Consider the following 12,325-nt stretch of genomic DNA (forward strand, 5'->3'; position numbering starts at 1 on the left):
GCAGCTGGGGGATGCCCAGGGTAAAGGCAAACATTGCTTGTACATCACCACCAGAAGCTGCTCAGGAAGGTGGGGCTGGAATAGCTGAAGTGGAGGAGCTGGCCAGTGTTAAGGCTCCCTGTGTGGATGCTCTCACTCAGAAGTAAAGGGACATGTAGTTCTCTTTAACCATTAAAGAGTTCCTGTCCTTGCCTGGGGATTAAACTGAGTTGGATTAAGGCCAAAGCACTTCTGAGCAGGGGCATCCTCAGTGGTATTTAAGGCACTTTAACTTAACACATTGAATTATCCTTCCACCCCCAGTGCCTAACCAAAGCAGTACAGGGGATGAGAGGTGAGTGGCATTCTCCTGGTGTGCCTGCAGCTACTCAGAGGTGAATGTCACTGGCAAGTCCATGGCCTTGCAGTTTCCATCCTGCATCCTCCCTGCACTGTGCCTGGGAGGCCAATGGAAACACTTCCCAGCAAGTACTCAAGCAAAAAAATTTCCTGCTCACTTGGGAAGCAATAATGTTTTAGTATGGGCTCTATAAACCCAGCCAAAAACATTCCTCATATTCCAGCAGTCACCTTGCTCTGAAGTTCCTACTGTCCTACTGCTAGACCTGAACTAGCTAAACTAAAGACATATGGGCTACAAATGCTGCAATTATGTCTCTGATCACAGCACAAAGCCTTAAACCTCAGAATGACAAAGAGCTATTCTACTGAGGGAGCCTATTTGTTTGCTGTTAGAAAGAGTCAGGATTTTTCCTAACCCTGGACTGCAGTGTTGATAAAACAGGCTGACTTGGAAGACATCTCTAGTGTATATTAAAGTAAAGCCAATCTCTGTAATTAATGGGATGATAAATCGAGGTTTAATTACTCAGAAGGCACCTTGGGTGAAAGATTCATGGTAATTGTTGTGTATCCTCTTGAAGGATTCACAGTACTGGCAGCTCCCTTTGTAGCAATAAAACACAGGGTGAGTGGCAGGGAATCTCCCAGGACCTCTCTGGTAAGGACTAGTCCAGTTAAGGTAGCAAATGTAAAGAGGCAGAGGTGCTCTCCAGGCTTTTTATCACAATAAAAACCCCTTCCCAAACCTTGAGGGATTCCTAAGCAGCGTGTCAATTTGAAATCAAAGCACTTACCTCAAATCTCTTCCATTGGAGGAGATTTCCCTTGTAGGCAGCTTCTTCCTGATGCAGCCATACCAAGGTGTATTTTGGACTATTTTTCCACTCTTATTGCTTGTGTAGAGGAACACCCTTCTCTTGGGTTCCTCGCAGAAAACAAGACGTGTGCATGTGGGGAAAGGGATGCTAGAGCTTTGAATTTTTGTACTGTGTTGTTAAAAGACTGGCTGAGCAAAAGAAAAACTCCATCCCACCAAGACATGTCTGTTTTCCTTACTCCCCATTTTACTATCTTTTTGGTCTCCTGGGGCCAGGAGAGGCATCCAGCTTGTTTGTTTCTTTACTCTGCCTGCTTAATTCACTTTTTAATTAACCTTTTCAATTCACTCAGTTTGGCTAGCACTCTAAGTCCAGCACAAGGGCTCTGTGCCGGTGACATATAAGACAGTACCCATTTTCTTCCTTTACCCAGAGCTGAAGAAGCAAGTGGAAAGTGCAGAACTGAAAAACCAGCGCCTGAAAGAAGTTTTCCAGACCAAGATCCAGGAGTTCCGCAAGGTGTGCTACACACTCACAGGCTACCAGATCGACATCACCACCGAGAACCAGTACAGGCTCAGCTCCATCTATGCCGAGCACCAGGGGGACTGCCTGCTTTTCAAGGTAGGTCTGTGCACCCCTGGCTGCACCTGCTTCTTTGAGTTCATGGTTTTCAACGTGCCACGGTGTATTTGTTCTTTCTCAGTGATTAGACTGGAAAATCACTGCCCCCTGCTACGTGGCAGTGTTCCTCGTGAGGGAAGTAAAGATCCTTTCTTCTGTGAAAAAGTAGGAGGTTTGACATCTGGTCCCCCACTTATATATCAAAGTCTGGAGTAAAGAGAGGAGACTTTCTATGCATAATACCTCAGGCATCTGGCTTGGCACTTCACCTTTTTATATTATCAGTTATATGCCGCAGTAATAAAACCTTATGTAACCATCAAGGTTCATCATTACTCCACTATGAGATATATGTCCCTATGTTTTTTTTTTACCATCCTCCAGCTTGTCTGCATGTCATCATCTTGTCTTTATGTAAATTGGAATCCCTTTTGAGCAGCAGCTCATCCTGGTGTGTGTGAAGTGCCATTTCTGTGAACGGCACAGATGAGCAGCAATAACAGTCTGTCTTCTGGGCTGCCTGGGTGGGCTGTGAGGTTGGGGCTTGATAGAGGGGCTGTTTTTCTGCTGTGTTGCCTTCTGGCTGGCAAACTCGGGCTGATGACTTAGAGAGCTGAGATGTGACATTAGAAGTCATAAAAATGTTAAGTCCTGTCTTTAGATTGGTTCAAGTGCCAACAGCCCAAGTTTACGGGTCAGTGGGAGAACTTTGTTCTTCTCTGTGGCAAACACAACAACACTTAAAATCATACCTGCCTCCCATGATCCTCCCTAGGGCAAATCTCCTTTATGAAGGGGTTTGGAGGTGTTCAGTACAGGAGGGAACTCTGTAGCAGGAAGTGGGAAGGTTCTGTTTCTGCAGACCTACAGCTGTGTGCCACATGTGGATGGTTGCCAGATTGTTTTTCTACATAATAGGACAAACATTTTCCTGTTCTGCAACTTCAGTGCCTCAGGGAAAAAAAAACAAACCAGAAAATAAAGCAGGTCAGGGTATGTATAAGACAGCACCTAGGATCTTTAGTAAAACTAGGAAAATATCCCCAAAACAGTCACACTGATTGGCCTTAGGAGGGTTCTGGATGACCTGAGGCACATGGCAGCAACAAAAGCAAGCTTAGTGCCCAGGGAAGAGAATAATTCTGTTGGTTTTAAGGTGCTGCCATTTAATCCTGAAAACAGTTCTGTATTGAGATGGTGTAGTGCTGCTCTAACACCTCCAGAGACCTGTGCTCACACCTGTAGTGTTAAATATTTAATGAATGAAACTTCAGCGGACTCCTGGAGATGTCTGTTGGATGCCATGCTGGACAGTACAAGTTGCAGTTTTTTCTGCACCACAGAAAAGATGGCATGCTTGGAGAAAGTTTAGAAAATGTGAGAAAATGGTGTGCTGGCCACATGAACCAGAACTGGCTGACAGCTCAGGAGCTTGTTGCTGGTAGAAGGAAACTCTCCTTGGTGAAATGGCAATATAAATAATTTATATGCAGGAGAGGGGATACTAAAGTACAGCTTTCTCTCTCTACACATTCTTGCTTTCTCTTCTTCACTCAAGTGTTTATTCCCAAGGAAGAAGGTGAGTGTCACCTGGTAGAGAAGATTTCACATTTCTTAGACCTAAGAGTGGGTCATTTATTGATTCTGGAAATTCCTCAGCCTCTCTTACCTCATCACCTCTCCGGACAAGAGGAGCAGATTTGCTAATTACAACATGAACAAGAAAATTTCAGACTCTTTCTCCCTGTTCAGTAAATCGCAGACAATTCCCACCGACTGCAGCTTTGAATGGTAGTAGAATATAAACAACAAATTATTTCCTTGCTGAGTCCAGGCAGCTGGTTCTCATATATGTATGAAGGCTTGAATCCTGACTACAGCTTCCAGCAGGGTTGTGTGTTTATGCTGTGGAATTTCTGAGCCATAGCAGACTGTGGGTGTTTGTATGCATTTCATTAACCCAGAGAGGTCACAAAGCATGGATGCTATTTGTATTTATTCTATTCAAGCAGTTTATGGAACAGGGTCTATATAATTAAACCAGAGAAGTCCCTTGGCACTTTACAAGCTTCTGTAGTTCGGCTGTAAACTTTAAAAACATAATTCAGTAGCACTGCTGGTGGCATTTAATTTTAAGTGAGGGATACAGTAGGAACTCCTGTAATGTAACCCCTTCAAAGCTAAATGAAGATGAAAGATGTGCTTGGTTTTCCTGGCCAAGGTGTGCTGTTACTATAGTGGTGCTTATTATCTACCTGCTGGATGTGTCCAGCCAGTTTGCATTAATTGGGATTGCAGCTCCAGTGAAAGGGTTAATCACAGTGCTGTGCTGGGAATGCCAATGACTGCATCTATAAATGAGCACTGAATTCCAATGAAACCATACCAGTATTTATTGGTGATCCCTATCGGTGCAACAGATGAGCTCATCAGCTTGAAGGATGTCCCAGTGATGTTCAGCCCCTCTGTGAGTGCGTGGGCAGCAAGGCACATCTCAGGCTTCACAGCTCCTGTTTGTTTGTCCTTTTTATTGCTTCAATTAAACGCTGTGGAAAGGCTGTTAGAGATTCCCCACCAGGAGTTTAGATTCTGATGATTTTTTGTGGGCTGTAATGCATTGTAGCTCCTGGGGCACTTGACAGTTTCGTATTCCATTCCTGTTGCTGCTCCATTAGTTGTGTCCAGCCATGGCACAGACTTTGTGTTTCGTGTGATGCTTCACTGGTGTGTCTAGACCAGCCCACCCATCAGAAATCCAGGAACTGCCTTTGTAATAAGCCATTAAGGATATCTGTTAGAACAAGCAAACATTGCTGGGGAGCCTCCAGCTCAGAATGAGGAGGTGGCAAATCAGGCTGTCATTGCCTGGCCAGGCGCACATTGTGCTGTTTATCCTTGTCTCTGGCTGAGTCCTGAATGGGAGTAAGGAAATGAGGTCTTTAGAAAGGCAATGACAATTGTTTCAGACAAAGAAAGTCCTTCAGTAAACAGAAAGACTGGTCAAATTTGAAGAGGAGATGATTTGGAGACACTTGTACAAATGAACAAACAGCGGAAAGAAATTAAATCGCAGGCTTTTTTCTTTTTGTGTGCCTAAGGACACAGTCCCAGCTAAAGCATTTGAATTCAATCAATTTAAAAGAAAAAGAGTAGAAATCCTTTTATTTGATAGACCCTGTGGTTTCTAGGAACTACTGAGAGCAAGAGGCCACTGCATTTTCTAAAATATTAAGATATCTTTGTGGACAAATAATAATATCTAGTTTTACATTAAATATGTCCATTTACCCAAAGTAGGGACATCCAGAGCTCTTTGCTTGGAGATGTAAAGGCAACTCCTTTCTATAGAGGTTAGGAAGAGAATTCCCCTTCGTGCTGCTTATTTTTTGGCTTGGGTATATATAAAGCGATTTTGCTGTTTCTGTGCTTGGCAACATTCCAAGTCCATCCTCTGGAAATGGGAATAAAGACTTGCATGAAGAAGAAGGAGCAATCTGTTCTTGATTACTCTCAGTGCTTCAGGTAAACTGTTTCCAGTGTTGCAGCATGAATGTGGGGCTGGTCACTTTGAAAAGATCCTGGGCTGGGCAGGTCATCAGTCTGATCCTGTGCAATTGTCAATGTTTGCAGTCTGTCTGGTGTCAGATTCCTCCACTTTCTTAGAAAGGAGTGCTCAGATTTCTTGATAATTCATGCCTAAATTATTTGGGTCTGAATTGGTCGGGAAAGAAGTTAAACCAGACAAACCCTTTCCAGTGTCACAGTGGTGTTATGTGTCTGAGCTCATCAATAATCCTGGCCACAAGGCTGCCTTTAGACAGATATTTTCTGTATCCTCAGAGCTTAGTCTTGCAGAGCACAGAATTCTCTCTGCTTCAACACGGTCTCACCCGTGTTGTTATTTTCTGTCAAAATTATCAAACAAAAACCCAAACACCAGCAGTAGTTCATTGAAGAGCATCCCCAGGTTGATAGGCTGTATTCCTTGAGAGAGAATACCCAAGATACCAGACAGCAAACAAAACCAGAAGCATCTTGACATAGCTTGAGAATGTGGCCTGCTCCAGAGCTGGCACTTCTTGCTGCAAAATAAAATCTTTATTGGTGTCCCGTTGGATTGGTAGTACAGTCATAAAATCAAGTAAAATCAACAGCTTTTCTACAACCTGATAAATTAAAAAGCTGTGCAAAGCTGGTGTGCTCACGCTGTCTTTGCACACCTCTTTAAGGAGTTAAATACAGAATTAATTTGCAGATCTGTAAGGGAAACTGTAACTTCAGGGCCACCTGAAAAGTGAACACTTGCTTCTGATGTAGATCACTGTGAGTGCAGGGGCTGAGCATAAGGGTGTAAAAAGGATATGGGATGTTTCTTTCCTTTGAGTGGAAGAAGGGCGTGGTAGAAGGACAGACACCACCCTGAGCTGCCCAGTCCTCATTATCTTCCCCCATGGTTTGGGTACCTTGCTGTCCTCTTGCTTCTGTATTGGCCAGGAGTGTAAAACACAACAGGGCAGCAGCGTGCACAAGATGCAGTAGTTTAATTCTCTTGTCTTCACGAGGGAAAGGAGGCTGGATTGAACACGAAAGAACTTGGAGGCTGTTTTCCAAACACCAATTGATGCTGACAAGCTGCTGTGTGGAAAGGGGAGGCAAAACTTGTGTGGTCAAACATGCAGAGAGGGTCTGGTCTGCTGAGATTCCAGCACAGTCTGAGTACCAGTCTGGCCAGGGCACGCTGATGAATGATGTACAGCTCAGAATAAGCAGGATGGTTAATGCAGGGATTACTTTTATTCTCCTGAGTGCTCTTGTTTCATCTTGAAGCTGACAGCACTGTTGAGAGCTGTGATTCTTGAGTCCACATTCTTGGCGTACCTGCAGTTTCAGTTATTCCTCCTCAAACCTAGCAGTGTCTTGGAGAAGCCCGTTCTAGCTGTTTGTTTCTTTTTGTAGCTCTATCTTCTCCCCTCCTCTTCACCCTTGATGAGTCTCAAGGGGAGAAGGAAATCACAGTTTTGATGAAGAGCTATTCTTCCAGCCGCTGCCTCACACTCTTGCACACACAATCAAAACTAACAATGGGACTCATCGGTGGAGCAGGCCAGGCAGCAAGAGATTGATTAGGGACTATAGGCCTCTCTTAACTCCTCATTCTTGTTAATTGCAAGTTATTTCGTTTCCATGTTTCGTTTTCAGTTTGCCCGTGTGGTTGTTGGATTGATTTCAGTGAGCGCGGTGCCTTCCTGCTGGATGATTGCTGGGATTCCTGGAAGGGTCAGCAAGCTCCCATCCTGGGCTGCACTAATCAGCAGCCTCTGAAAGGAGCTGCTGAGCAATCTATGGTGTTACAGCATCAAATCATGTGTTTAAACTTCCCATATGTAATTTTCTTTCAGAAATTGTAGCAGCCTGTTTTGTGTTAGAACCTAACTTTAATTCTTGCTACTGTCTTCAAATTGCTCTTCTTCATGCTTTTTTTTCTTCCTTACACTGTTTCTCTCTTACTGCATATGCTTCCCTGAACAACTTCCTATTCCCTGGTGCACATTAGGGCTTTTTCTTTTCTTGTTTTTGATGAAGCCAGTCATCTCGAGTATACTGGAAAAATCTAACAGAAGGTTTTCCTTTTGACTGCAGAATTTCTGAGCAAAGGCCTGAAGAGGCTGGGCTGAAGCCTTCTTCCAGCTGAACAAGGGGAATGTTCTCTGACTGCCTCTCTTCCCCACCTGTACAGGGTGGATGATGCTCCTGCCAATGTCACTGGGCTGTTGGGAGGGTGAATGGATGGTGCTGGTGGGGAGCACAGAGCACCTTTGGGTGGGAATACCCTCCCCTGTCACCTTCCAGTCTGTCACAGCACCCATTTCCAGTGTGTTGGCACCACTTGCTCCCCTTCCTGCCATGCCTGTGAGTCTGCCAAGGTAGACTCAGGCATTAATGATGATATTGGAGCATTATTCCAGTGACAGAGCTTTTCTGACTAGCAGAAGAATGGGATGAGTGAGGCTTTCTGAAAGGTCAGAGATTTCTCTTGCTTGAGGGTGCATCCTCTCTGTTGGAGTGACTGATGTGTTACCTGGTGAGGCAGATGCAAAACCTGTCACTTCACAAAAGCTGGCCTGGTTTGGGACAGGAAACATGAGGTTGGCTCTCAGGTGCCCTCTGAGCTTCAGGCTGTCACTCTGCAATTCTGTTCTGCAGTCATCAGCTGCTGATCATCAAGTTGCTTTTGCACTTTCCCTTCTCTTTGCTCCTTCATTCCCCAAGGACACGGCAGTGCCACTGCAGTATTCCCAGGTTTCCCTCCCCACTGCCCCCTCCTGCTGCCACGAGCTCTGCCTCTGTCTGCACTTCTTTGGCAAAGGAGAGGGCACTGACAAAAGGCAGCTTTTGAGTTATCCACACAAATCCTTCACCTGACTTCAGCCCCTGTCACTGTCAGAACTGCTGATAGCCTCATCCAGGCTGTGACAGGCACCAGCCATCCCAGCTGAAGGACCTCACCATCTTTCCTGGGCTTCTGGTGGCCTTGGCAGCATTGTATTTACAGCTGGACTCAAGGATCGTTAAGGGTCTTTTCCAACTTAAATGATTCTATGTTCTGCAATAACAATAAGTAACAAAATTACTGGAATACACCTATTTTTTAATAAGTTTGCAGTTTATCTCCCTCCAAATTCCCTTCATTGAAATATCTCTTATTTAATGAAACAGCAGTGGCAGCCTGTGCTTTCTGGGGTGAGTCAGGTGCACCATCAAGGAGCACAGGTCACTGATAAGAATTTAATTAAACCAGAGCATCCAGGCTGGTGTAGCAACGAGTGTGGCCCTGGAGGGACATGGGGTGGACATGGGGCAGACCATGCTGTGCCCCAAAAAGGAGCTTGTGACTCCATCCTTGTGTCATGGGGCAGCACAGAGGTGGCAGCGCCAGTGAGCAGGAGGCAGAGGAGGTCCTGGCTGCCTTACCTGCTCTGATAAAACCTTCTCCCTCTTCTCTGCCCCCCACCACATGCCCAGCACCCGTGTGATTGCCGTTTGCTGAAGAAGAGCCGTTCTTGTCGCTGGCTGTGCCCGGTGTCCCGGTGGGAGATCTCGGGAGAGGAGGATGTCTGTGTCCGCCTGCTGCTGTGTTTGAACAGCTTACAAAGGACTGTGTGGGCTGGCAGGAGTGTGTTTACACAATGTGAGATGAAGACAGTGTTAAAAAAGGGATAAAGCAGAGGGGACATAAGCAAAACCCCTCCTGGATTCCTGTTCCCATCTCTGCTGCTAAATCGCAGCGTGGCTCTGCTCTAGGTCAGTCAACCTCCTGGTTTTCTCTGTCCCTCTCACCTGGTTGCAGGATGTTACAATTCATGGACTCACAGGAGTTTGAGAAGCTTTACAAAATGTCCTGTGGTGGGGAAGCTGCATGTGGATAGGTTGGAGATGTGACCAGGGCAGATGGCTTTTTCTTGCACAGCAAAGGATGCGGGAAATTGTCCCTCGGGCACATGGTGCATCCTGATGGGGCTGGGGGCTTGGGGCACCACTGGTACTTTTTTCCTTTTCTGTGGGTGCCCACCACCTCCAGCTGGCATTAAAAAATCTTCGAAGTATTTATTTATTTATTTGTTTGTCTGTTTATTTGAGTCGCTGGTGGTTTTCAAAAGATTTTCTACTTAAAAGTTGTGTGATCAGCACTGTTTAAGGAAAAGGCAGTGCCTTGGAGCCAGGGCAGTGAGGGAATACCAAACCTCGCTGCAGCACACATGAAATGGGTGTTTTGCAAAGCAGCTTTTGATGCACGCTTGTTACTGTCCCTGGCTGCTCTCTTGTGATTTTGCAGAATATGCAGAGCAGTGTCAGCAAGCCTCAACCCGCTGGTCTCTTGCTTATGGTTCTGTTCAAAGCTGCACATGAAAAGGAGTGGAAACTGCTGGAGGTTTTTATCCTCTTGTGGGGAAAAGCCTGGAGTTTCTGCATCTTAGCTGTCTTCCCTGGCTGCTCCACAGTCTCTGTTGTTTGCTGTCCTTGGACACGAGGAGGGGACAGATCAGTTCTTGTGCTTTGGGCACGTTCTGGGCCTCTGTTTATCTGCTCCAAGGCAGCACGTTCAGCCACAGCAAGACTGTCACAGCATCATCTTCTGTGCCATCCCTGTGGGACCAGTGCTGTCAGGGACTTCAGCAATCCCTGTGGACCTTTCCTCCACTTGAGATTCCACAGGAACACCCGAAGCCTCTCTTCAGCTGGCTGTGAGGGGTGGCTGATGTCACAGAGGGCAGGCAGCCAGAGCATTGCCAAGGGACTTCAAGAGGGCTTTTGGGCCACTCCTTCACCTTTTCCCTGTATGTTCCAGGAGCAGGTTTGTGAGAAAACCTCCAGGAAAAGCAGTTAGTTCTAGGAAATAGGTCTGAGGTGCAGCTGGTAACATGCAGCAAAGCACCCACCAGCATGTGAATGCCCAGGTCATGGCAGCACAGCTCAGGCTGCACAAAGGCACCAGTGGGAGTGGGTGGCAGTCACTGCCTCTCTTCTGTCTCGAGTAAGCAGCACATTGTTTAAATATAATTAGGACTTATCTCTTCTTTTGGGAGTTATAGCTACTACCCGTAGTCTTGGTTGTCTAAGGCAGAAGATTTTCCTTTAGGGAGGGAAGAGGATGTGTGTTTGTGTGTACAAAAGTTATTCACAAGCAAAAGATTCCCATGCTGGTATGGCCCTGGAACATCTGTTGCCTCCATCTGATAGGTATGTCTGGGCTCATATAAAAGTCTTCTCCTTTATTTGTTGTGAATATAAATGCTTGTGTTGTGCCTTCATGTAGGATTTCAGCTGAAAAATTTCAGCCTAAATTCAGTTTGGGTGATGAGGTGGTTGGCTCTTTCTCACCACGTTTGGCAGGTGAGGGGGAAGGATGGAGTGAGGGGCTAGTGAGAAGCAGAGAATGGGGTGTGGTGGTCACAGGTCCCCTTTGGCAGCCAAAGGGGCTGTCTCACTCATCAGGAATGACACAGGAGCCAGCATCTCACAGCCATACAATTCCTCTGTCATCCTTGTATTTCTTCCACACTTTACAGTCTAAAAGCTCAATTCTTACATGGTTCTTAACCATGAAGTTGGGACAGCATAAACCAGTTAATGTGCTTTCTCTCAAACTGGCTTGCCAGCTTAAGATAAGAGCTTTGTAGGCAGCTCTCCTTCATGGGATCCCAGTCTGTGCTGTGTCTGGGTTTTCCCCAAGACCCTCATCTAAACAGAGACCTTTTTTTATGAAACCACTTGTAGAAAAGCAAAAATAATAAATACTGTGAGTGTGCCTTCTACTTTGCTTTGAGGCATGCTACCACTGTGAGGGGGCAGTTACTCCTGGAGAGGGTTGGAAGCACATCAGGGATCCAGCTGTGGCATTTGCTGAGAGTTTGCTGCACTTCACAGCATCAGGGATTCTTCAGCATGATGTGCCTCCCAGGCTTTCCAAATCATAACATGTCCCATCAGTGGTGCAGTGTCAATCCATTAATATTGCTGTGTCCACAGAGCACTGACAAAATGCAGCAGTGCCCTGAAAATCCTCCTGGAGAGCTTTGAGCAAGGACTGACTGCTGGGATTCTGGTGGATTTCTACCTGACACTACAGAGCAACAGCTCTTGCAGCTCAACTTTTTACATTGTGTATACTTAAGGAATTAATACATGGATACAGCTCTAGTAATTTAATATCAAGGATTTGATAATATATCAACTGTCTTCATTCACATTCATGGAAAAGGTAGAAAAACCTCTCCTGTTCTCTTATTTGCTTCAAATAGGCAAGTCCATGAATCATTGTAACTCCACACAAAACCATTCCTGCTGCCCCATGTGAGTGTTCATGCTATGAGCAGGTAACTTGGTACTGTTTTAGTAATAATATAAGTATCTAATATATTTTCTGTTTTGCCAATTGCATGAGAATGTCCTTTGAGGAAGAAGTTCCGAGAAGTATTTTGTGTCAAATCTGTCTTATAAGGATTTGTAGCTAAATCACATTGTGGGGGAAGCAGGGAATTTGAGAGCTGAGGATGACCTCCAGCTTTGGTAACTCCCAAAATTATCTTTTGATGGCATCTTTTGCTTCCAGAAGAAAACAAACCAGTCTGTCTGTATCTCGTAGGAAATACATCAAACTCGAGGCTTGAAAATTTTAATTTGTCCCTAATCTGTTTCAGCTAAAGCAGGTAGCTGATAACAGTAGATCTATCTCAGCCATGTTCTGGGAAGCTGTCATAAATTTAAACCTTTAAGCAAAGAGTTTGTCTTTCTTAATGGAAGGCTCTGGGGAGTATTCCATGTGCTGGCTGTCACTTTGCATTTCTGGGACTATCCAACCCTGGAGAGGGAACTGTGTGCAGATGATTTTTCTCTGAAGCAGAGAGTGGAGAGCAGCACAAGGTGGAGTTTGTGCTTGTGCTGGTGCCTTTGGTGGCTGCCACGTGCCGTGTAGCTGTGATGAATCTGCAGCAAGGGCTGCCATCAGCTGTCAGTGTGCTGGTCCCCGTGAAGCCTGCTGT

General features: G+C 45.5%; 1 protein-coding gene across 8 annotated transcripts in view; it reads left to right on the plus strand.

The window, feature by feature from the left end:
• Positions 1–12,325, plus strand: part of MAD1L1 (mitotic arrest deficient 1 like 1) — a 346,624-nt gene that overhangs the window by 254,592 nt on the left and 79,707 nt on the right. For all 8 annotated transcript variants that reach the window (XM_014870221.2, XM_088174320.1, XM_088174318.1 and 5 more), the window contains one exon: positions 1,594–1,784. In XM_014870221.2, the coding sequence (XP_014725707.2) occupies positions 1,594–1,784 (191 nt within the window). The remainder of the gene's footprint in view (positions 1–1,593; positions 1,785–12,325) is intronic.

The sequence above is a fragment of the Sturnus vulgaris genome, chromosome 16, assembly GCF_052056855.1.
Source record: "Sturnus vulgaris isolate bStuVul1 chromosome 16, bStuVul1.hap1, whole genome shotgun sequence".
NCBI classification, from domain to species: domain Eukaryota; kingdom Metazoa; phylum Chordata; class Aves; order Passeriformes; family Sturnidae; genus Sturnus; species Sturnus vulgaris.